General features: G+C 38.9%; 1 protein-coding gene and 1 long non-coding RNA gene across 4 annotated transcripts in view; one reads left to right on the top strand and one right to left on the bottom strand.

Annotated features, from left to right (window-relative positions):
- The first annotated feature begins 420 nt into the window (after positions 1 to 420).
- Positions 421 to 26,429, top strand: part of LOC135461701 (zinc finger E-box-binding homeobox 2-like) — a 60,566-nt gene continuing 34,557 nt past the window's right edge. For both annotated transcript variants that reach the window (XM_064738901.1, XM_064738900.1), the window contains exon 1: positions 421 to 802. In XM_064738901.1, the coding sequence (XP_064594971.1) occupies positions 745 to 802 (58 nt within the window). In that variant the 5' untranslated portion in view covers positions 421 to 744. The remainder of the gene's footprint in view (positions 803 to 26,429) is intronic.
- Positions 3,505 to 26,429, bottom strand: part of LOC135461703 (uncharacterized) — a 44,823-nt gene continuing 21,898 nt past the window's right edge. For both annotated transcript variants that reach the window (XR_010443383.1, XR_010443382.1), the window contains exons 3-4: positions 8,207 to 8,404; positions 3,505 to 4,225 (exon numbers count right to left, since the gene is read on the bottom strand). This is a non-coding gene — a long non-coding RNA (uncharacterized LOC135461703). The remainder of the gene's footprint in view (positions 4,226 to 8,206; positions 8,405 to 26,429) is intronic.

Raw genomic sequence — 26,429 nt, 5'->3', positions numbered from 1 at the left:
ATATTCCTTGAATGGGCCTGGTGGAATTGTATGCAATGACCCACATGCATTTCCCGAATGATATTTGTTAACAGGGTAAATGTGTCTTTACGAAGTATTAACTCAACTATGTAATGATAACATCACAATTATATCTTGATGGAGAGGTCGCTGTTTAAAATTATACGTGTTAATTAAAGGAAAGATATTTTTAATACACATTCATGATAATCTCTTTGATAAATTTAGTTTAACTGCCATTGATGTTTAAAATACTTTTTAAACTACTGATGTAACCTGTCGCTGTTTCATGTACCGGTATAAATTTTTATTGCAAGGTAATAATCCAGCCATGCTTGAGCTGAGCGAGCTTTGACATCAGATCATCAAGGGTGACTTCATTTTGTGCTCATCTGGCCTTCCTTTGGTGGCCCCGTGCTATGTTGGCTGGCTGCAGAGACTGGTTGGACTAGGCGCGGTACCTGTCTGGGGTTTGCTTTAGACACTGTGTGACACCCCAAGTGTAACTGATAGCAGCACGACAGCCTCCCTACAGCCCTACCGCTGGTCACCTTGGTCACCTATATGTAGGTCCTCTTCAGTCTGCGAACTAACTAGAATGAGGACTCGTGAAAAACAGGAGAGAGACAAATAATTGGAATCTCCCTGCGAGGTATCGGTGGCTCAGGCCGGAAGCTGTCACTGAGGATAACGGTACATGCGCATAATCGGGGACTAACACTTTCTCTCGATTGAAATGAAAACATGGCTGATTTGGCCAGGTACGGACGAAGAAAACAGAAGAATCCGCAACGAAAAAACGGTAAGTTCACATTCCAGTTACGATACGCTTTGTGTAAGTCTTAAGTGCGAATTCCTGTCATGGTTTTGTTGTCAGATTCTGTGAAAAAAATGGTCCTTTCCTTTCGGATTTGATCGGGTGACTTCTTACCTTTGGCTGTACCTGACACCGATCAATGACTCGGTGAAACGCATTCCTCCGTCCTGAATTATTAATAAATCTTAATGCTTTAGGGTTTGTCAAACCTCATCTCAAGGGTGTCTTGTGAATTTTTTCTCAAGTCAAGTTTTTGACCCGAAGGTGAGATGTCCGCTAGGTGAAGTTTAAGGGTTGAATGGTGGGAACCGATGTGGGAGGGCTTAACGAAACTTGGTCACAGCATGGCGGCTTGGGATGAAGATGGGTGAAAAGAAAGAGAAATATGCTGCCATTTCTTAATGTTTCACCATGTACAGGTGCACATATTCGTACATATCACTCGTATGTAGTAATAGTTGGTAGATCATGAATAAATGTAGGAGGTTTTCGATTGGTAGTGGCCCTTGACGTCGGTTAGGCTGTTCACCCCATCCGCTCGACTGCCGTGTGAACGGGATGCGGACATGCCCCAGTTGAGGGAAAAACAGTGTTTGTCCACGACTCATTCATTACCACTGTACAGAAAACGTGTCGCTAAAATCTTACATATGGTCAGTTAGTTTTGCGTACAGTTAGTGTATGTTTAATGGAATTCCATGTGTCAAGTGCTGTGAGTTAATTTTATCAGGATTACTATTGACTTAGATGACTAGTTTTAGTACTATTCCCAAAAGTCGCCTCAGATCTTTGTAGTGCATGGTGTCCTGGGCTGAAGAAAGCCATATGGTAAAATGGAGGCATATTGAATTTCAGTAAAATGGAGATACAAGCTGGTCACAGTCACAGAAACCGGGGCTGCTTTGTAGTATAGGCTACAGGTTAACTTCCTTAAACTTTATACATAGCAAATGTACACGGCTACATGTGGTGTGTATTCACTGACACAGTATAGAGATTAGTAATTGAGGTGCTTGTATTTCTTGTAATGTGGCAAATTTGAATTCATCTTTGCACAGATTTGCCACAGACACATACATTTCTTCCGATTAAATATTTTATTCTCATAATTTTAGCTTAAAAAGTAATATTGATTTGACAATTGCACCAAGTGACTGATTTATGTGTAAAGGTCATCAATATTTGTGCCGTTTTAATTTTCTGTCTAACTCATAATGATTCAGCTTTCATTTTTAAACAAATAAGACATCTCGTGCAACTCTTTGACAGTTACTTTATTGAACTCTAACCTGGAGGTGTTAGCATCAGTTTTGTTGTATGGTGTTGAGGTATTTTAAAAGGTGTTAGAAAGGATATGGTCTGTTGCACACTGACAAGCCCAGCCCAACTCTGATGACTGTTGTGGGCAGAACCTCAGCAGACTGAGACCATATTGGTGTCATGCTTGTTACATAATACAGGGATCAGTTCTGAACAAACACACTTAAAGCAGGGACAACAATCCAGTTCACATGATCCCCATGTGTCTGTAATGTGGTGTGGTACCTGACAAGCTGTTATGTCATCTCTGAACTGTCTTATTGTGTCCAGTGGTGAACACAATTAGTAATCCTGATAGTGTGTAAGCTACTGTTTGAATTATTTAACTTTGTGTTAACTTCTTTTATTTGCATATTTTTGGTTTTGATTTTTTAGAATTTATTTTATGTTCAAGTTGTTTGTTTTTTTTTTCTTAGAGAATTTTTGTTGTGCATAAAATTGGAAATGAGATTGTGTTGAAAATAGTTCAGTTGCATCTAGGGCTTGGACGTATTAGATTGTGTTAGAAGGAAACCAGCAGAACGAATAGATATAAACACCGAGGTTCTAAATAATGCGCATCTAAGAAATTTGAGAATATATTACATTGTATTCTGCGTAAAAATTACTTTTTTTGTCTTCATTTTTTATTATTCTAATTCTCTCATTTTATTATATTGAGAAAAAAAATGTAAACAGCATTGATGAATAATGAAATTTATGGTTTTATTTGTATCAGTAAAATAAATTACTAGTTTTTATTTTGATAAATGAAACAGTTTTTAACATGCAGACATTAGAAATATATATTTAAAAATGTGATATTGTTTTGTCAGTTGTGGGCTGATTGTAGGTCAAAAGGTGAAGCTGGTCAGAAATGGCAGATCCTAGTCTCCTGTGATGTCTCAGCTGAATCTGCTGTGCTGTGTGTGTGAATACCACATCCTCAGTTCTCCTGAAGCGATTAAACCAAAGAAAGAAAGCTGGAAAACGATATTCATCTGTTTAGGCCTATGTTAAACACCTTTTAGTTTTATTAGATTTCTTCTTGCCAGATATTTGCCTTCCTTGTCCTTAAGTTTGGTTGATGTGTGCCCAAGAAAGGTGACAAGAAAATGTGACTCATTGATTAAAATGAGCTTTCTTTGATATGCAGCTTTGGAGTGTCATTCATAGGGGCAGAAATACAACTCACCCCTATGCAAGGCAGAGACCATTGTAATTAGACTGCACCTCTTGAATCAAAGGATGGAGTACTCAGATTCAGAGCTTACAGACATTAACTGTGGGATAGAAAAATAAATATATGTGAATCTAACAATAACTAAATATTAAATAAGGAAATGAATATTGAAAAAAACAAATGAATTAAAATGTATATATTTATTCATTCTGCTATGAAATATGAACGTATGAAATGTACATTTATTTCAAAGTTAAAAATTCATTGGTTACCTGATCATCCCTTTCATCATGTCCTCTAAGGTTTTGTTGCCATTGTTATGATTTATGTATGTGACCATGTTTGGTTTGTATATATATTGTGATGTTGGGTTGAAACGGGTAAAAGCAATATTGGGTAAAACCAGTTATAGATATTTTGTTTCAAAATTGAACAAACCCAGATCAAAACTCTGATGCCAGGACTCTTTAGTACCATGTATGTACAAATAATTGTATGTGAGCGCAGTCCAGTTAAAATGTTTTCACCTGAGAGGAACTACATAGAAACTTCATTTAGTTGATAATTACAATTAAGATGAGACATTTTTGTTTGCTGGTGTGGCTGGTTGACAGAAGCATCTCTACTGCTGCTGGAGCACCTTTACTACAGTTTCTGTTTGTTCATTCTGGACAACCATTAACTGAGGGAACTGTGGACAGCCTGCTAGAGGAGGCCAAAGTAAGCAACACCGAGGAAATTGAGATCCAGGACAAATGGAAATTTGTGATAATTACAAGTACAATACCACGTTCACTTCCAGCACACCTGCCGTCAACCGCCTCATCTTCATAACTTGATTTGCTAGCCGCTACCTTGAGTTTGTCCTCTTATTTGATTAGTGCTCACCTCTGGTCCTGGGCTGTCCATGCATCGTCTTATAATATCTGCGGAACAAAAGAAGGCGACAGCTCATCTCTCGAGCGCTCAATGAATATTTCATGTCACAGGTAAAGCTAGAGAGATAATGTGTGACATCTCCCAAACTCGCTGAATAAAGACGTGTCTGACAGAAACCTGCATTGTCAGATGTGCAGTTGATTTCAGAGGTATGAAATATCATTTTGAACAGGGTTTTTGTATTTTTTTTCAAAGATTAAGCAAAATTTAATTTGGATATTGCAAGAAATCTGATCATTCTTAATGGACACTTTGAGTGTGAAACCTTGTCTCACTGACTGCCTTCAACCTGAGTCATGCATTTTCTAATAGTCTTAATTACCAAAGTTAAATGTTATCCATGGTCTTTGTGGCATATGTGCCACTTTTGTTTATCCTTTGTGCCTATGACATGTATTCAATGTTCAGGGACTGTGCAGCATAATTAAAAACCGTGAACTTGATAAGGCGAGTTTTCTCTCTTCAGCATACCTCCGTTTATTTTATTGTGATCTTGAGAAACAATAGGTAGTCAGTTTAGCGTGCTGCTGATACGTGAGAGGGTGTGAGGTGGAAGGAGGTAGACAATAGCAGGGCAGGGATACCCCAGCCTTAGCCCCCTATACACAGCCACTTCTTCTCCTAGCCTTAGTCTTGTGCTCTTCATCACACGTGATTACTTCACATGCAAATTGTTTAGAGCACATCGACACTATAGAATAAGGAAAGTTAATTTTCACTAGAAATGGATCTTCAGGACACAAAGCCGATCGTCTGGAGAGTCAAGTCTTTATATGGCTGTATGGGTGCATTCACTCCAGTGCTTGTCATATGAATGGTTCACGGCCAAACTGTTCTCATATCCGATGAACCAAATCAGTTTTCACTCCAGTGAAATTTTCGGTTGAGTCTAACAATGGCTGAAAACATGTGTGCCTTTATTTTAACTTTAAGCTTTGAAGGCAGCCTTGTGAAAAGTCAAACTGGTCTGTGCCTGAGGCTTGAAAGTCCTCAGAGGCCATACCTGTGTGCCCTCTCTGTTAAGATGGCCAGGTAATAATATCCCTCATCAACCAAGTTTAAGTGTTTGCATATTGACACGTGCCCACCTCATTCAAATTGAGGAAAGATAGAGTTCTGGGAGGCTGCCCCTTTTTCCGTGTCCCTAAATTCTAAACAAACAGTTAGAGAGTTGTTGAAAGGACAGGGCAATAGTCTGCCCACAGGTGAGTGACATTGGACAAAGAGTGGGCGCGTGGGCCACGGGCGCAGGAAATAATGACACACAGTCAATGCCTGAATGAACAGAAGGCCTGCTTAGGGCAAAGGTGTTCTCTGATGACAAACTGTGCCTGAACCTTCAGGTACAATTTCAAATAAACTTACCTGAAAAAACAACCTCTTCAGTATGATCATTCCTGTCTCGTGTCAAATGTAAAATTGAATCTGAACAAAAATGTCTAAAATATAGCAAAACTATAATGTTTCTAGACTTACAGATTGTGATTTCACAGTCTGAATATAATTTATGTATATGTTTAATAATTGCTGAAAGTGTCAAGACTTCCATAATCAACATTTTGTAGCGACATGTTTTTTTTCAAAATGTAATGGCTGTTCTTTAAGGTTTCACATTTAATCAAGATTTTCTTTATCAATATAAATGCTAAAAATCACAACCTTTTAATTTCATTTTAATTTTGTGTGTTATCTGACATATGAACAGTGTTTGTGTAAAACTGATCCAAATACCAGAATTATTTTACTTGGACTCTTGTCCAAGAACATATACATGTAGAAGGTACAGCACAGTTTTGTCAGCATACTAAGTAGAGCTAGTTACTATTCATGCTCTAGAAAAACAGCAATCCATTCTACATGTGGCCAGCAATTTGATGCCTTATCAACAATTAACATGTCACCAAGCTTTGTTTCATTTTAGACATGTTTGAATTCTCAAAGGGTGGTTACTATACAAAATTCTATTTATCTAACCATGGAGCCAAATGTGATACATTAGTGTTGCCTGTGAGCATTCCACACATTTTAGCATGGACCCGGCATAAAATAATTAGAGGAAATTTGTAAGGTAAAATAGAACATCAAAAATCAAGCCTCAAGGAATGTTCTTGTTTTATGATAATTTTCTGCAGTTATGCAATGATTAAAGTTTCATTACTTCATGTAAATCAAATTTTCCTGTATACCTAAATATGGTGGACTTGATTCCTGTGTGTAGTGTTCACACATATGCTACTTTAGCCTAGACCTGGCTCTGTCCAGCATCCCTAATGCAGCTTGCTATAAATATACCTGTGAAGGGTGGTGACAAAGGTGAACAGATTTGGAGTGATGCTAAAAGATCAAAGTGTGCCCGCCGAATTGTGTCTGAAAGTGTCCAGGTGTAACAGGCTAGGTGAAAGGCCGTCATTATGGGAGATCTATTGTCAGATTTTTGTATAGTACAGGCAGGGTCAGAGGTCAGTGTAATAGAGGCTTATCAGCTCAGGCCCAGAGCATACAGGTCAGCAAATCTAAATGCAGACAAGGAAGAATTAAGTTTGCGTTGATAAACCACTGGCCAACCGCTGTGAACAGTTTCAAATTCTGAAAATTTTATTGTTAGGACATTTTTTTTTTTTAAATTTCTGAATTTGTGTTTGTAGTTGTTCCAGACAAGTTAATTTGCTTGGGTGCAGTTTAAAAGAATATATGTACTTTCATTAAAAAACTTCATTTTGAAGATTTGCCAAGGAAAGGACAAGCCAGGTGTTCTACTGGCAAAATAAACGATGTACATGTATATATGTACATGAGTGTGAGAGAAAATTATTAGGTTAACAGGGGTCATGATTATTATCTTCCGTGTTGATGTATTGAGGTGGAGCTGTATGTGGCTATGATGGGCTATTAAAGAGAAAATCACTGCTCTGTGCACGTACAGCTGTAAATAATTAAATTAGGTTGAGCCACAGGTAAGTCGATAATAGAGCCTATTTGTGCACAAAAGAGCATATAGATTGCTGAGGGCCATTGACTGATAGTTACATGCTTACTCAGCCGTGAGATGATGGGCTTTGTGCTGGATCACTGATTTTACACCTTCTGTTGACAACTATACACAGGTATGGCACACGACCTGTATGAGTTCAGGTGAGACAACCCAATGACTGATAGGTATGTTGTACCAGGCTCAGCAGGTGAAGACCCAGGGCGCCAGCCTGAGGCAGGGTGGGTGGAGTGTTTAGATGTGACCTGATCAGATTAGTGGAAAAGGTATAACATAGGCTCACTAAAGGTGTGAATGATCTGTGTGTCTAATCTGGAGGGTCTCAGGTAGGTGACAGGTATTATAGAGGGTTAAGCAGGGATTACACTAGCCCAAAACTACCTGAGCATCCAAGGATTACAGTCACTGTGCTTCAGCCATTAGATGCTGTGACACTTGTACAACATTAGTGTGGTCCTTAGAGAGCCAGTGACAGTTATCTCTTAAACCATGCAGTGAATAAATAAACTCCCTGCCTTTGCTAAAAGAGAAAGATTTCTCCCCTGTCAGCAGTATATGGATGAAGTGACAGTATGTATATAAAGCTCTTGTCACCTAGATCAGACACTTTCGTTTTTGATCTGAAGGTGTGAAGTGTATGCACACCCTTCTTATCTACACCCCACAACCCAGACATCATCATCATCCAACATGGGTAAGATACATGTTACACATATTTCTATGCTCCTTTTATGTTTAGAGAATTAAGTGACTTTGCATTTGTATTACACATGTACTTGTTTTTAACCTATGGATTTTTTTTTATGCTACACAGTCATGCATGTGTTCATTACAAGGCTATGTGTGTGGGACTATGATAATATTTTATTCACAGATAAGCAAAGTTTAGATTCTCTGCTTGAATACAAGCATATGTACTGTAAAACACATGTATCAGTGGTGTTTATTGTTGTTAGGAGAAATAAATGAAGTGAGAGACCAGTGCTTCCTGGGTGAGCCAGTCCCATGGCCCAGCCTGGTGTAGGTAAGGCTGTCTCTCCTCTCTCCAAAGCCTGGTGTAGTTCCAGTTCTCTGTGAGTGACAAATGGATGACAGGTGCCCCCTCTATTAATCTTGCCTTTGTTTGTCTCCCTGACATTCTTGCCAAAACTCTCTACAGTTTCCTGAGACTTCATTCCTGCTGAGACAAAAAGGCACAAAGTTTTGGCGAGAAAGGTATTACATTTCTGAGATAAGATCAGGCCATATAGGTCAAGCTGTAGAAAGAGATACTGTGGCTCCAGCTTAAATCTGAACCCCATTCCACATTGTCTCCAATATGGACACAATATCAGATTTTGCTGATATTTCAGAACCAGTTATACATTGTTCACTTCTCCACATGTGGTTTTCCCATAGGCATGAATCTTTATCAGATTCTTATCATTGTGGTGTTAGACATACCTCTCACAGCTTTACTCTGATTGCTGCTGGGGTTGAAGGTGAGATTGTAATTTTGTACAGCTTTAGGAAATCTGTTACATGCTTGTCCAGTTGTATCATTTTGATTTTGTATCTAAACAAACTGAAAGTTTCTTCAATAATAACATTTAGTATTGCTCTTACAAGTGAACAAATTACTGTACAAATTAAGCCTTTCAGTCATTTATGTAGCTTTGAAAAACACAGTATCCATAAATTAAAAACATTATGATACTTTAGTACTTCGGTACCGAAGTTATCACCTGCAATGGAACAGATTCAGATTCTTTTTTTGTTATAGAAAATACATGAATTAATTTACTTTGCGTGTATATTCCTCAGACACAGGGCAGATTGTGATAGGCAAATAAATACATATAGGTAAGATTGCCATAGCAGTGTTGCACGTACACGTTGACACCCGCGCAGCTGTCACTGCATGTATGTAATATTTCTTGATATGTACATGTACCCTGTGTTACATTGTAGTATGGTGCATCATTTGTCAAAACCACAAGGTGTTGGGGCGGTGGTCCTCTTCTCAGGACCCCTGATTTACTCTGCTTGACTGGCCAAGAGATAGGAAGGAAGTCCCGGATAAAAATCTAGTACTTCTTTCCTGTGCCAGCAAAGGCTAATTAATACAGTGCCTCTTGTGTGCTAGGAGAAGGGTTATTTACTAATCCTTTCCCATTTATGACTATTCATGATTACATCATTCTGTGAAGTGGGTAGCTCACGTGCTGCCCATGTGGCCACAGGATGTTGGGACAAAGGTTAGCATTTAAACAATAACAATATCATGAAATTAAAAATATCAGTCTGTGAATGTATATGAATATCTATGAAGTGGGATTTTTCCTGTTTTTTAGTTACATACCTTTTTGTTATGAAAAGACTTACATAGAAAAATGTTTTGGATTAATTTAGAAGGGCTAAAAATGACAAAGTCATAGGTAGTTTTCCTCGTTTTGGCCTGTGGCAAAATGTCTGTTTCATCTCTGAAGTACCTATATATAGTTTAGCTGTGACCTGCTGCTGATTTCATTTTCAAAGTGGCATGAATTTCATGTAAAACAATTATTTGAAAGAGAAAAAAAATAAAAGGGGCCTTTACATGTGAAGAAAAAATTTTGTAACAGTGGTGCAAGAGTATAATCAAGAAAAAAATAAAAGTGGCTTTTACATGTGAATAAAAAGTTTGTAACAGTGGTGGAGGAGTATTGTCAGTATTTGTACTTGTTTACTATACCTTAGACAAAGGCCCTGTAAAGGCCGTTAAGGTCAGTGTTAATGAGGGGGTTAATATGTGTCTTGTGTGTGTGGTGTGGGGTGCTGAACCAGACCAGGGGGCTTCTCTGTTTGCTCAAGTTACTGTGTACAAACATTGTTACAGTTGTAGTCATTGCTTGATTTAGAAGAAGTCAGTGTGTTTTAGCAGTGTTTTATAAGACCAGGATTAAGGGACAATTGTGATGGGATGAAGACTTGTATGCTGGGCTCAGGTAGAGGGCCATGCTAGGTGCCCTAAAACGGGCAAATGTCACAACTCTTGTCTTCTGGCGGAAGACAGATCATGACATGGACACAGCCCTTGGGGAGGAAGGAAAAAAGTGATACAGTTGAGGAGTGAATAAAGGCCATATGATTACACGGCGTTACTCAAACACACGGAGAATGGCAGGTAATTTAGGTTGGTGTTTGGACTGGGCAAGCGCTATCTCTGCTGTTTGTGTTTTCACGTGTGCCTGGAACTGTTTGGTTAGCACGGTGAAGGGATGTGCATGCGGAGTCGTACAATCCAAGAATTGTGACAGTGAAATTAATATTGACCTCGGTTCCATTGGATCCTGACTGTAATTGATTTGATGGTAAGAAGGAAATTAAGGAAAGTCGGAGAGAGTTGAGACAAGGGAGAAGAACGTGCTGATAACAAGAACAAAGGCTTGCTTATACAGACCTGACCTCCAGAGGAGCTGTGAGCTTTTAATGAGATTTCAGAGGTACTTCTCTCCCCCAGCAAATTGACAATGGTTATCGTATCTTCTACCTAACCCCCTTGAGGGTGGGACAGAAGTACAGGTTTTCCAGTGGGGCATCACGGTTTGGTGTGAATGGCACATACACATAGGTGGGAAAAACCTGTCACACATCTGCCACTGTAATTGTCACATTCAGCTTTCAGGAGTGAACTATACACATGGCTCGTAAAACATTTAAGGGAATACAAGTGACATTCTTGGGAAGACTTTTTGACCAGTGCATGTATACGGTTATGCATTAAAAATGGATAGAAGACGAATTATTCCTAGGTGTTCAGGCAGATTTCAATATTTTGAATTTTATGCGTTATCCATAAATGTATGACAGGATGAAAAGAATACTTATATATGTATAAGTTATAAATTATTTTTAAAACCATGATTTGTATGAAAAAACTTTTGGTTGACTGAAATCAAGACAGGTTATAGAACAGTGTTAAAGTTTTTGGTTTTCTCTTTCCGGTATTTTTTTTTTATTTTCCTGTGGAGTAAATAGATCTAAATGTGTTGCAGCAGCGAGGGTTATTGAATTTAAGTGCTGAGCACATGTGGTAAACTAATCAAAGTTGATTTGCTGAAGTCTTCCTTACGGCTGAGGAGAGTGACAAAGGACGTGTGTGGTCTTGGTTAGACTACCTCTGTCACAGAAGGTGTTCCAGACATGTCTGCTTTAGGTAACATGGGTCCCTAATTGGCTACAAGATCAGTCATGTGAATTTACATACATAATTCGGGTTCATGTAGTCAGTGATACAATAGTATAATCATCATCCATGCATCCATCTGAGTTATGGTTCCAAAAGTTGACCGACATCTAGATATAGGTTTTTTTTATAAAGGTTGGTTGCACATGTGCATATAAATCACGTGGAAAAACATTTTTTTTTCTTGTCTCTTGTTTCTCTCTTACTTAATATTTGCCCTTTTCCTGGTATGGTGCATTTCTGTGGTTGGTTCATGCTACTAAGTCCTTATCCAATGCGGCGACTGTAATGGTATCAAACAGGATATGTCCACATAGTGTTACACACAAGTTCGGCATCTCAGATTTTACTCTGCTCGTATCAGTTTTCAGAAGCATGAAGTGTGTTATGTTAGAGGTATGGATGCAGGCATATGATTGGATGTGACTGCGTTAGTTGAGATGTGAGGTGTAACCAGGACTTGTTTACCTGTCATTGTATACAGGTCTGTCTGTCAGCACTCTCTCAGCTGACCCCACTTACATCACCTTTATACATGGACTGTCTCGTATTAAGCAACAGGTGGCTGCATGAGTCTATTGCCTTAATAATGCTAACCTAGGCATCCCTGTCAAGTGTCATATCACTATTTGTGAATTCAAAAGCAAAGTAAAAGCATTCTAGTTTGTTGTTAAAAATATACCACTGAAATTAAGAAACAGTTAACTGTGATTTCGTATGATTTCTTGTGCAAATGTTCTCAACTTACAATCTTAGATACGCTCAAACTTTCAAGGGAACTTGTCCAGTGTGCCCAAATTATAATATGTGGCCCACATTATAATGTGTGTAGACAGTGACATTGTGCATCTAACTTAGGCTGAGACGTAAAACTTGTCTCAAACCCTAGCTTAATTCTTGGGAATTTGTGGCACTGTCATCACACATGTGCAGTTCATTGGTTTACCTGGACTAGATGAGGATAAAAATACCCAGATAAACACATACTCCAGTCACTTGATCCATTTCAGCACCCACAAAATTCCATTGCTTGAAAGACAAATATTTTCCCATTGTTCTACAAACATATTTACCTATGTTTTTGCAGGTTGTTGGAAGGCTGTACCACAAATAACATACCTTCTCACTAAACATATGTTAAACATATTGTCCTCAATAAATTCCCCTATGACACTGTATGTAGGTATATATGCCTTCACTGGCAGATCCTTATAGGGCCTCAAAACTTTTGTCCAGAGAAATAGTTAAATGCAAGTTTGAGGCTTGCCACTTGTAGTTTGGGGTTAATGTTTGTAACATTGATGTACTGAATAACAGTGAGGCTTAAAGAAATTTATTATCATATGCTAACTGTATCATTACATGTTTGGCTATGCACACATGTAGCAATGAATTTGTATTATCTACAGTTATATTTACAACTCCAAACAGAACAATCCTGTGTACAGTTTCTTGTGAGATGAGTTAAAAAAAAAAACAAAAAAACCCTTTCCAGTTCACACAAATATTTGAATTACTGTAAATGTTCCAAACACTGTTCTAAAGTCAATTTATTTATTTGATTTGTGTTTAACCCTGTACTTACGAAGTTTTCATGGATATGATGTAGATCAGTTAGGTTGATGGGTGAAGAAAAACAGAGTGCCTATAGTAAACCACCACCCTTAGCCATATAGGCCTACCTGACACATTTGATGTAGATCAGTTAGATTGATGGGTGAAGGAAAACAATGGGTGAAGGAAAACAGAGTGCCCATAGTAAACCACCACCCTTAGCCTGACGGATATGACATGCATCAGTTAGGGTTGATGGGTGAGAGAAAACAGAGTGCCCATAGTAAACCACCACCCTTAGCCATATAGGCCTACCTGACACATTTGATGTAGATCAGTTAGATTGATGGGTGAAGGAAAACAGAGTGCCTATAGTAAACCACCACCCTTAGCCATGTAGGCCTGCCTGACGGATATGACTTATATCAGTTAGGGTTGATGGGTGAAGGAAAACAGAGTGCCCATAGTAAACCATCACCCTTAGCCGTATAGGCCTACCTGACAAATTTCCTGACTCTAAGCTGCAGTGCTGCCAGCGAAAGCTGTATTTGAGCCTGTAACCTCATTGTCCAGCTGCTTAATGACAGTGTCAATACTATTACAGCCAGGCCTCATACTCTGATAAGTTTTCTGCAACAGGACTGCATGATGTTCAGAAAGCTATTGTTTTTTATTTTTTTTTTTCTGTCTTAGATGTGACCAGACTTTCCAGACATCTACAGCAACATGTGTAAATTAAAAATGGAAGTACCTAGATGATGATTATATGATAATTGTGTAGCAGACCTACATGGTATATTTGCACATTTTATACACCTAGTGTGTACATAATGAAGATAGGACACACCTGCCTGTAAACCTCACCTAGATAAATGGCAGGCAAATACCAGAGGTAAAGATAGGGAAATGTACAGGCTGACTTTAATTGCTCAGATAGTCATTAACAAACAATATGTGTCGGAGGTAATTCTCCCTGTTTCCTACACTAATTAACAGGTAAATAAGATAATGAGGCAGGTAAATACACTCATTATGTGACTGGTCATTAGTCTTTGTCAGATCACATACTATCATAGACTGTATTATTGAGTTATTTCGATATGGAGGCCTTATCTGGTAGAACGCCCAGAGCTATGGTCATGTACATGACAATTGTGCAGATAATATTTTATTGCTGGAAATTACAGAGCCTTTTGGCAGAAATTAAACACCAGCAAAAATCTGTACGGTAGCGGTATGCATGCACTGTTTATGCATACATGTATGTATTTAAGGTAGTCATACATGCGGTTGGCAAAGTGTCATACATGTATATATACATGTAGAAATTCACAAATATACAACATAGATTTTATGTAGGCTGATAAATGCATCATGTCATTGTGATGTTTCAAGATTTTGAGAGGTGAGACTTTAATAGGGGATGGATTCTTGGGTTTTATCATGTACACAGAGCCCGTCCTAACCCTGAGTCCAAATGTTATGTTGGGGTGTTCACCTATTAGGCTTAGTTTCAGGGAGATAAAAGAACAGGTCCTTTGTGATGTGGGCTGTAAACCTGAAGCCTGTAAGGAGGCAGCAGCCAGGGAAATAATCTTCACATGACTGGATCATGCTGTGAAAATTATACGGGGGCAGAGAGAGTGACCCAATGTGCCAGTTACTTCAATGGGCACCACAGGAGGAAAAGGTCTTTGTTGCGGGGACTTACACGGAAGAAAATGTAATATGTGAGGGATTTCTCTTCAGTCCAGCAACAATGAACACTGATAACATAAAGCCGCAAGTGAGAAAAATCACACGTGGCATCGACTTGACAGCGCACCTTGGGCACACAGTGGCCTAATGAAGGCAGAATAAGACAATGTCAGAGGAACGCGACTTGAGTCCCCTCAGGGCTAGTCTTGCACCCATATGCCACGGCCTAGCTAGTACCCAGTTATTATATAGCTTACATACTGTACTTTTACGCGTCGGCAGGTGTTTGCTGGAGGTGTTAAAATATATAGACACTGACATACACGTGCAGTGCAAGATCCGTGTGGACAATTGGGGGTGGGCGAATTACAGTGTATTATGTTCCCTTGGCCTCTGTTGTATATACATACATGTATATGAAAGGCTATTCACTTACTTATTCCAGGAGATATTCAAAACTTTTATATGTGCTGATAAGCATGGAGTGTTTTTTTTTTTCATTTATTTATTTGAGTATGTCATTTATTTAAATGTGTTTTAAGGGAGAACTAATGGGTATTTTACTCATATTAGGGTGTTTATGTTAATGGGTGAAAGAAACGATGCAGAGCCCACAGAAAAACAATTAGCTGACAAACCTCCAAACTAAAAGCCAGACCAGCAGGTGGTGGATTTGAGCTCATGACATCATTGGTGATAGTCCAATCATCTGCTGCAAGTGCAGCTCTTAAGCTTGCAGGCAGTGTTTTCCATTTCTAAGATAGGACAGAGTTAAGACTTTCATGTTAAATCAGAACCTTGATTCCCTTACAGCAATATCACCTGATAGCAAAATCAAGTCTCTTAAGCTTCAAATTCCAAATTTGGCACATGGAAAAAATGGGCTACAGATTGATTCCTTGTCGTATTAAAAGTTTGGCCCAAAACAATGTAAAATGGCTGGGTTATAGCCAGTGTGGTGCAAGGGGAGCTTGTTAAGGGATGTTAAAGTGATTTTAGTGACAAGTGCGGTCGATAGTAAGCTGGTGCCTACCCAGCTTCCCAGTTTTAACAGGCTTACTGACAATCTGATTCAATCTCCAAAAACAATATTGTGGCCGTTCTGCCACTTGGCGTCTTGGACTGATATGAGCCAGGTTTTATTGGATGGTCCCTGAGTAAATCTTGATGGACGTTGTAGCCCCCTTACCCCCGGACTTAGTCTTACATTTTAACCAGAAACATCAGTTTGTCTCAAAGCCTTAACGCTGTCTGATAAATGGAAACGTGTTTCCAGGTGTCAAATGGATTTCAAGGAGAAATTAGTATGTTAGTTAATTTGGTAAAAAGAATCCAAAAAATCATGGGATTTCCTTCTCTGTTTATGGTTTTATGTTTAAGACAAAAGCTTTTTCATGGGATGGTTTTTCGTAGTGTAGTTGAATAACATCCATAGTAATAATCAATAATTTAAGGTACCTTTTGGATGAACAATACACATCAAAATACAAACTTTTAATTTATTCATGATTTAACCAATTTTGGCAATACATATTCATGTATATGCAGAAATACTTTGTACAGTTTTTGCATAACATTCAGTGCCTTAAATTAAACATGTTACTTTGTGTAAATGTGTAAATTGACATTTGGATTATATCCTATATGATGAAATTGATCATACATGAAATTATTTTTATAATTATTTAAGCAATTTCATTTGAGTAAGTTCATAGGACAAAAAGTAATATATGAAACGAGATATGAAACTGTGAATTAGAAGAACAATTTTTGTTATGAAATCATATTTTAAATTTAACATAGTTTAGTACTAATAGGTAAGCTCAGTATTATTTTTTTGTCTTTTGGACAAAAATATCAAAGCGTATGATATTTTAATACATGTATATTGCAGAAATATTTTTTTTTAACCTTGTGATATTGTTTATGTGATGTAAAGCCATATAACCATCCATTTATTCTTTCTGTATGATATTATAATCTCCAGAATATCATGAGTTGTTCAAATATACTGCCTCCAGCAGTTATCATTTTTTTTGACCTGTACGAAAGCAAGAAAAGGTACAAAGTTTAAGACAAGATAATGATGGCAAGACTGTAACAGTTACAGGCTTCATGCTTGTATATGTATCTTAGAGCTAGGTGTTGGGTGTGCCTCCTAGTTGGAGCAGATTGGTGGTTGGTGCCACCCTAAAGCCTAGGGACATGTGTTTGTTAGGCAGGCTTGTGGGGTGGGTTCCTTTCATACAGGGTCAGAGCGAAGATCAGTGAGGCCTTCACTAGGTAGATCACTGACCCAGTGGTAAAAGGTCTGCTAAGCTGTATCATGCGGCACTTGTCACACCCGCGATACAGTAGGAAATTAGAAAATATTAATTTCACAAAACGGTGGAGGTCTGATGCGAGACTGGTTGAGCCATCTGTTAACTTATTAACCTGAACATCGGAGGAGCAAACAGTCCAGATGCAGCTCTGCCATTGTAGCCGACACAACCAACAATTACAGTCTGAATATTTCTGAATTAGAATTTGAATATGCAGAGAATGAGTGTGTGGGGTTACAACTGTGTCCAAACAGTGGGTATGTCCCAGGACAGATTCAGGAGGGACCGAGAGGAGAGGCCCTGGATGGACAACCAGTGGCGTCACCTATGATAGCTCCCACTGCCTTTGTATCAATGACCCAGGGTAAAATGCTCCACTACTTTTTTCTAAGAGGAGATAAGTCAGTTTGTAGAGGTACAGGAGGTTGTTGTGATTGTGACTGATGTAATTAGTTGGAGGGGTCTGTGTGGGAAGGTTGGTACAGAGCCTCGTTACTAGGGACTTGTGGGTCCATGGAGGCATTCTATTATGATCCATCGCAGATATAAGTGCTGCTATCAATTATTCAACCGTGGCATTGGTTACCCCCTGATTCCCTTTTTCCCAGACTTGTGCTGATAAGAGAAATTGTTGATTGTGTTGGTCGGCAAGATCTGTGAATTTATCAATGGATGTGAGTCATGGACTCACTTATTGTATCCATGAGGGATAAGATCATACATAAATGCATAATTGGGTGACATGTCCATGCTCTTCCTCGTTTCAGTGCTACAGAAGGCGACGGCTGCATCTATCTGATATGTTGATAAGCTCCACAACACAGGCACTGTGTTTATTTACGATCAATCTATGAGACAAGCACCTCTTCTTACAGAAATTCTGGTACAATTTGTTATAAATAATCACTTTGATGTACATGTAAATAGATCATCCCTTGGAAGAAATGTATATGTGTACTGTATACGTAGGTTATTTACATGTTATCCTCCTTATGCATACGCTTTATTTGATAATGATGCTTAAACAAGGTGTTAGTTCACGTCACTTGCTTAATAAGCCCCACCCACGTATGAATATGATATTTAGACATAGGTTATGGCAAAGTGTTATAATGCAAGCACTCCTCCAATCTGCTGCCATCCCTCCTCCATCAGTATAAGAGGTATACAGTAGTCTAATGAGCTTATTAAGGTTGGAAGCTGCAGAATCTGACTCATCATACCCTTAACATTACAGAATCAATTCTGTTTTTTTGTTGACTTAAGGAATTAGCTAACAGACTAGTGGAACAGTATTGTTAGATCATTTTTTCTGCTGGCTGTGATTGAATACGTTGAGTGACGGAGCAAAGAAGACACAGAGCTGACTGTTATTCATGTATAAGTGAGCTGGATGAAAACAGAAGTTTGATATTCCTCATAACACGTTTAGACAAGTGTTATTTAGGCAGAGTGCTGAATATACACAGCTACATACATGCTGTAGGCTATCTGGTAGGCTGGTGAAATTCAGTCACCATGGAAACAGCAGTTCTCCAATTGTGAATATTGTATGGTGTTACAAATTCAATTAAGACTGGTATACAATAGATGTTTCTCTTGATCTCAGGCCGCAAGGCTTTGTCAAGTGACAGCAAAATGTGAAGATGGACACATAGGAGGAAATGACCAACCATGTTGTGGCCAAATCCACTGCTTCAATTTAATCAGGCACTTATTCAGTTTTCTAAGTCATAATTGTTCAGCGTAGAAATCAAAACTGTAAGAGGGCTTTTGTTGCTCGAGCCTCTCACTGTATCAGGGATGCTGTTTTTTTCGGGAAGGATACGAAGAGACGTTCATCGACTGTAGCTATGTGCATTAGGGCTGGAGAAGGCAAGGAGACCCAACGTCCATCATCAATATATAGATTTTTGGCATGGACTAATCCGCCTTCCAAAACTGGAAGAAAGTAGCATTTGATGTCAATGGTACAGGTTGAGAGGAAATGGCGGCCACACCTGTTCTGTGAATGTTCTGATCGTGTGCAGATTTGGCGTCTGATTCAGTGCCTAGTCTGCATGGGATTGCCTTAGCTTATCACACAACGCAGCTATATCAACAGATCTATTAATCTTTTCTTCACTTGTATACAGAATTCCTTTTCTATATGATATCTTGGACCTTTGTGTTCACTTTAAGTCAAAACTAATATATTTATCACAATTTTCAGTGTACTTTGTTTAGAAAGATCTGGGTTCATTTCAGAAATTTAATGTTTCCTTAAAAAGCATATCATTTATATGAGAACCGTATAGCGTATATATCCAAAGAAGGTGAGGTACTGAATGTGTGAATAAGTTAAGTAAAGTACTTGGTCTATCTTGGACACTGTTGCTCAGTGAAAATAAAAAAAAATGAAACAGAAAATTATTTTCCATGGCCATTTTGACAGTCATATAAAGTTGTTAAAATATTGTAAAGAATATCAAGGCCAGTGGACATGGCATTTTAAGCAATTATTTTGTGGGATGGTTTTCTGTTAATTCCAGGTATATTTGGGATGTTTGTAATTTCCACTCAAATATACACCATATTCGTAGGTAAGGTCACAGATAATACATTTGGCATTGGAAGATAATTGTGTCTTCAGTTGGTTCTAGGCATCTCTAGGCTGAGATTTTAATTGCTCTGATTTTAATCAGGTTGTGCAATTTGCAACAGCAAATTTAAATATTTTGCTGTCTCAAGAAAAATCTGTTTAATTCTATGTTAACAGTCATGCCTGTGTTTGCAAACTTCAGGGTATGTACATGCTTGTTGCTTTTCAATAGTAAAATAATTGATCTTATCTGTTTCACAAAACTTCACTGCATGCCTCTGTCATTCTTTAAAGTTACAAAAAAATTCAACTTTGGGACACATAGGTATTAAATCATAGAAGGAACTGTTAGATTAAGTATAAATTTCAGGTAGGTGCCTTTCCATCATTGAAAGAGAAATCCAACTTGTGGCACTTTTTTCTGCTTCTGTTTCATCTTTATTGCTAGATGAGTCTTCATGTATGGTGAAGACACATGTAGCAGTAAGATACTGTTTTAGGATGAGAAGCTGCCTCAGGCTGTTTGCTACACGTGCAGTCTCTTCACCTGGCTGTTCACTCTATTTAGACCACAACTACCTATTGTATTGGGGAGAAGAGCTTTCTGTAAGACCCAGCAGTTGTCTTTGTCAACACTTCCAAGGACACTATGGGATTAACCATAATTACAGGCAACGAATAGCAGGCTGATGAGGGTTAACTATAGTATTCCCCATCATTTACATAATTTTCTCATCAAGATGCGACAGTCAGCAGGCTGTCCCTGTTTATAGGTGATGGTGAGAGTACAATTGGTGTGTTCTTGTTCCTGTGTGACTTCAAGGATAGCCAGGTGGTGTTTTATCCTATTAATCACACATCCCTGGAGTGGCTGTTTACCTGTAAGTGTTGAATTAACCAGAACAAAGCAGCAATTTTCTTGCTCAGTGGACAGTCCACAGACAGATAATCAGCGAGACTTTTACTTGGTCTACCTTTGACAATGGCCAATAAAATATTACTGTGCATCTGTCCTTATAAAATCAATATTCCATTTCTTCAAAGATAAATATCAGGGATAACCAATCTTCTATACTGCACTTTAGCGCTGGGGATTTAATTGTGGAATGAGAGAGAGTTAGAGAGTTGTGTGTAAGGTGCTAGCCTCGAACAGATGTGAGAAAATTTACTGTTAAAATTAGCCCCTCTATTTTCCTTGGCTCAAGGTGATTGGCCTTTGATGTCAACTCCGTGATCGTCTCCTTAGGATGTACCACCTATGTGCAATCAAAGCTAGCTCAGAAGTGCTTAGACAGAAATGCCCCCTGGTGGAAAACTAGAAACATTAAGGAAAAACAAGTTCTCATCTGTCATCTGTCCATTCATGTATCTTACTTTATCTTAGAATTCAGAATTAAAAGTTTCCCAGGTTAGGCATTGATTAGTGTTAGAGTAGGTCATGTAATCCCACGCTGTGTGACATTTTCAAACAGCGTGCCTGACAAAGTTCAGGAAAGTTATATTCAGTACACGTGGTCATTGTGCAGACAGAGCATTCATTTGTGCATCTGGTTTCCACAGATTAAACACAAGATGGTGGGTTGGGTGACGCTATCAGACTTCACATGGCTTCCTTCCATCAAGGTATACAGACAATATCCACCTTTTACATCACATTAACTTGGGATAAACAGTAGTTAGCCCGCCATGATCCTGTCCCCAATATGCAGGGTATGTGGAGAAAAAGAAGGCTGTTAATGACATTTTGTGTAGCCAGGTAATTTGTTTTTGTGGTTAGAGGGGAGGTTAGCTGTCTAATCATGGGAGCAGATTGGCAGGCTGGTACCTTGGAAGGTTTCCTGGATTAGGTGCACAGGTGAAACCCATACAGTGTGCCCATTACATTGGAGCACAAATACGCATGCCAGAAAATCAAATCAGAACTGTTTGTCAGGAGGTGATCAATCAGATAACTCACTTAATCTCTGCATTAGCTTTTGACAACTTCATATCCCTTATATATCCCCTCAGTTTCCTTACATCATTTTGCTGGGAATGTGTTGGAGGTCAGTATTTGGTAAATATGTTTTTCCCAGAGGATGTCTGTCATAAATAACAGAGATGTTAGCTCCTGGTGAGTCTGCTAGTCTTGTGCGTCAGTAATTTTGGTAGACCTCCTTTTTTTTGTGGCACCAGTATTGACAGTCGAGTCATCATCAAGAGCAGAATAGGTAAAATTGCTAAAGGTCTTCCCTGGGCCAAATGTTTGTGGAATACTAAGAAGGGAATAGCCATTGGCTGAATGTAGGGAGCTGATTGTGCCTATTGATGTGTGCTCACATATTTTGTATTGATTACCCTAGCTGAGAAGGCTGAGATATTTTTCTTTGCTTATATTGGTTCATTTTGCAAGTTTGTGATTTAGGCTTATGAGGATGACCTACACAAACTGTATTAAGAGATCTTCCAGTCACATGTAAATTCACTGCACTTTGTGCAGTGGTGTCTCTGGTAAGATGTGATGCTGTTTATGCTACAGGTATCCACTGAATACAATCTGGTTGGTACACTCTAGGTTCTCTATTCTTACCTTAAATTTTGTTGTTACTGATTTTAACAGTGCAGCTTATTGTACATGTCACTCCTAAGACTTCATCCGTTTTACCTTCATAATTATATTGACTCTAGGTGAGGAGATTAATTGAAAATAACAAATTGTCAGGTAACTTGCAGTTTTCCGCTTTCATTTGCAAAGGCAGTGTAGTATTACATGGTCGCTCAGATTTGATGATATGCTTTATGAATAGAAGCCCCAGAGATTGTGCCATGGAGTGGTTGGGTGTGTTTGCTCACCTATCTCCACTGATGACTTTGTAGTTGAGGACCGGTGAGGAAACCATGTTATTACCTGTGCACTAATCCCTGGCTTAACATCTCATCTGTCGAGAGGTTTGTGTAATGTTATCATTGGTCTTACAAGCTCTCTGGCCTCCTACATCTTCGTTAGTGGCTGACTTATTAGTTATGCGTGGCCATGTCTGTGGACATATAACCATGTAAGAGTTTTCCTGGTTCTATTTGCACTTCTCAAAATGCAATCAATGCTCAGACAGGAAGGTGTGCTTCTGAGGACCAAAGGACATGGAATCATTAGAATTCAGGAGGATGCTTCTCATGGGTTCAAAAAAAAAAAAAAAAAAAGAGTAGAAAACAAGGCGTGTTGAGGGAGCTTCTGTCATGACTGTATTGGACAGGTTGTCCTGGTGTACCTAATTAAGAAACAGAATTACAAAAGGATGGCAGATGAGGAGGGCTTAGGACAGATGGATGCACACGAGTTATGTTTGACTGATTAGGTTTGAGCCATGTCACATCAGGAAACATGGCTTTGTCTTGAGTGCAAGGAAAAACTTATGAAGGCAACAGATATTTCAGAGAAGAATTTTTGCTGCTTTCATCTTGTGTACGAATTTAGTATTAAGTTATGATTATCTAATATGTGTGTAAGGGGAACATCATGTAAACTGTACAGTTTGGTTTCTCCAGATGGTGACAAAATCTTTAAGTCCTGGTGTGAAGAGTGATAATGGAACAACTGGAAACTGTGAAGATTGATGTCATTGACTATTTCCTCTCGACCACAACGTTTCCTCCAGTGGGAGTGCCACTGATCACCTGAACATGGCCACTTCTGGTCATTTCCGCTTCACTCAGGCTCTTGGGAACAGCGATGGTCAGAGCAGAGAGAACTGAACTGTTTTTCTGGATGTCTATGTGAACATGACAGCCCACACACCACTGGTAGCGTCCATTGTCTATGCTTTCCCACACTTTTGCAATACGAATGATTTGACCACATGTAATATTTGATAGGTCATTTATTCTGGATGCAAATATATTTTCTCGATTAATCTGGCTGGTAGAAGGGGAGAGTGGCAGCTGATTTGAGAGATGGTGTTTGGGCCGTGTTGCTGGCTAATCTAATGCAGTATTCTTATTGAAGTAACTGGATACTGGAGCGATTAATATTGGTGCTTGGGAAATTTTGACACAATAGGATTATTTGTTTATAGCGTTGTCTGTCAAAAGCGACTGGCTCTGTCAGTGGATCATATCAATCATTTCCCCGTCTTTCCCTCACAAGACGTTCAGGTCACCTCTGCGAAATGTCATTACCTGCGCCACTCTTATGACGTGCCGTAATGAATGGCTCTGGGTTTAAGCAGGACATAATACCTTGTTTCGGAGCTGCTAAGATGATGTTAGTGGCCACAAGTTGATGTCTTTGGATCGGTGTGACTCATCAAGAAAGCTTTGTGTCATTGGCAGACTGTCGTGTTTGTCAAAGACTCGCCAGACCAGATTGCACACATGCCTTCCAATCACATTTCTAGCTAGACAGTCGCCCTGTGTGACAAATATTTCTGTCCAGCTATGAATATCACCATTTTCATAACTCCAGCTCATCACATGTAGGATATACCAATAGAAATCAAATCAGAAACCCTTCCCCTTAACCTGTACATTCATGTGTTTTTAGCTGTTCCTCCCTCCATTCATGCACACTTTATGTGTAAACATGTGGGAATCATTTTGCAGTAACAACAGTTTTACACCATTTTCTTGGAGAATGTGGTTGAGGATGATAAGAGTGATAATGCTATTAGCAATGGCCAAAGATTCAGTGCGAACAATGATGTGAGGAAGAGGTGAGCAAAAGCCTATAGATCTGGTGAACGAAGTGCCTGCCCATTATCCAAGCATTGGGCCATTGTCTAGTGTACAAAACCTAGCTTGTTGGATACAGATAAGTGGTATAGGTTTGTTACCTGAACAGTTATAGCCACATAGTGAGACAACTGAGGTGTGGCAAATAGCTGGGGAAGCCATAAAAACCTGGCTAATCCTTTTGGTTGTTTTCAGCCTCACTGAACACATAGGGATCAGCTACACCTTGATTAAAGGAAACATGAAAACTGCTGCGTGAGACTCTGCGCCCACATAAAGGCGTTGTGGAAGGGGATAGCTCTGGGGCGCACCTCTGCCGTGCGACTGGTATAAATCATTCATGCTTCTCGATCAGCTGCACAAGTCGAGTCCTCAAGAAATACTGTGGCCTGTGAATGTAGCTATCATTTAGGTGAAAGCTGCCTGCTTCCCTCACTCTGTGACAATACTGTCAGGTGTCACTTAGCCTCAGTGGACTGTCCAACTTCTCATGTTGCATCTATTAAGTAATAAGTCGAGAGCTTTATTGGTGATGCACATTGTCATCAGGGTTGTTTGTACATTGTCCTTCAGAATAATCTCATTACTAGTGCATGTACATGCATGTTAAACAGCTTGATTGGGTTTGATACCTGGGGATATGGCTGTTTGAAGCAGTGTGAACAATGCAATTTACCTAGGCAGATCTCATTAAGACTAATGTAATGAAACCCACCTGGCTATGTAGTGAAGCAATGTACCTGACAATATTGGCTGGCAATGGACAGTACCGATGTCATGCTTAATAAATTATTATTGTCACCGCCCATGTCGAGGCCTTGTCCTGAGGTGGAGGGATGTTCATTTCAGTTGCAATCAGTAGGTAATTGATGAGAAAATTACCTGTGCACCAACTTCTACCTGTCCCTAGGGAACAGGTGAGCTGATATGAATAGCAGATAACTTAATTAACAATGATCAACCTGGATAAAAACATGGTAAATGCCTGGCAGCGTTGTGGAGGTAATGTAATCAAGTTTACCTTGTGCGTGTTCTGGCACAGGTAATAAAAGTGGTGCAGGTATACATCTATGTAGGTGATGTGCCAGTCATTACATTAGCAGGCGGTAGATGGCATTCACATGATAACGGAAAATATCAATTTACAGTATTAAATTTTAGATTCACAGGCCAGGAAATAATTATCAGTTTGGTGTAATTAATGAAAATGTTTGGGCTCATTAATCTGCAAATATGTCAGAAATGTGAGAAATTTTGTACACTTTTGCAATTTATTTGTACCAATGCCTCATAATTTTTGTGAAGTACAGTTCTTCTCAGAATTTCAATAAAGACAAACATCTACAATTTGTATATTTTCCTGGTAGAATAGCTTAGCTTTTCTTTAATGAGGGCAAGAGTTAATTTTTGGTGATAGCATTATCACTGCTCGCTTTTTTGTTCTTTTAAATAACAGTTGGGGTTTCTACTCTTCTACATTTGTCAAGCAGTGTACATTTATGTGACTCATTACTTTTTATGAAGTCATTGCTTGGCTTATGAAGGCATTGGCACAGGCTTATTTTTTTATGTGTGCTGACATTACCCAACATTTTTAAAATGTAAGCATCCAGGCAGAGACACTGTGCTGCAAGACATTCATTCCACAGTTTATAAAATACTGACTTTAAATGCAGTTATAACAGCTTTAACTGTATCTTTAAGTGTGGCAGTGTTTCAGATACACTCATGTACATTTACCTGGCGAAAGTCAGTTGATTTACTCCAGGATCTCTGGTTTCCACAAATTATTCTGACTTGTCATATAAGTGAAAACTTCTTCATGGCATTAAACACTAATCCACTAAATTAACTGTTAACTGTACATGTGAACAACACAGAGAGCAAACAGGAAACAGATTTGCTATGAATGCAATGATCCTTTCATATGGGACAGATTTTTTTTTAGGGGAGGTTGACAACAATGCTTTTACACAGCAAGTTTTAGATCTATATATTGCTGTGAGATTACTATGATTTACAATATTGCCAAAAATACCCCACAACGGGCTGCTATCTGGCAGTTGAGCAAAGGTCTTGTGTTTGTCAAATGATTGGTTAAAACGATTAGTCCATCTTTTGCCCAAGGCTT

This window comes from Liolophura sinensis, chromosome 1 (assembly GCF_032854445.1).
Source record: "Liolophura sinensis isolate JHLJ2023 chromosome 1, CUHK_Ljap_v2, whole genome shotgun sequence".
Taxonomy (NCBI): domain Eukaryota; kingdom Metazoa; phylum Mollusca; class Polyplacophora; order Chitonida; family Chitonidae; genus Liolophura; species Liolophura sinensis.
This window is presented reverse-complemented; position numbering and strand designations above follow the sequence as displayed.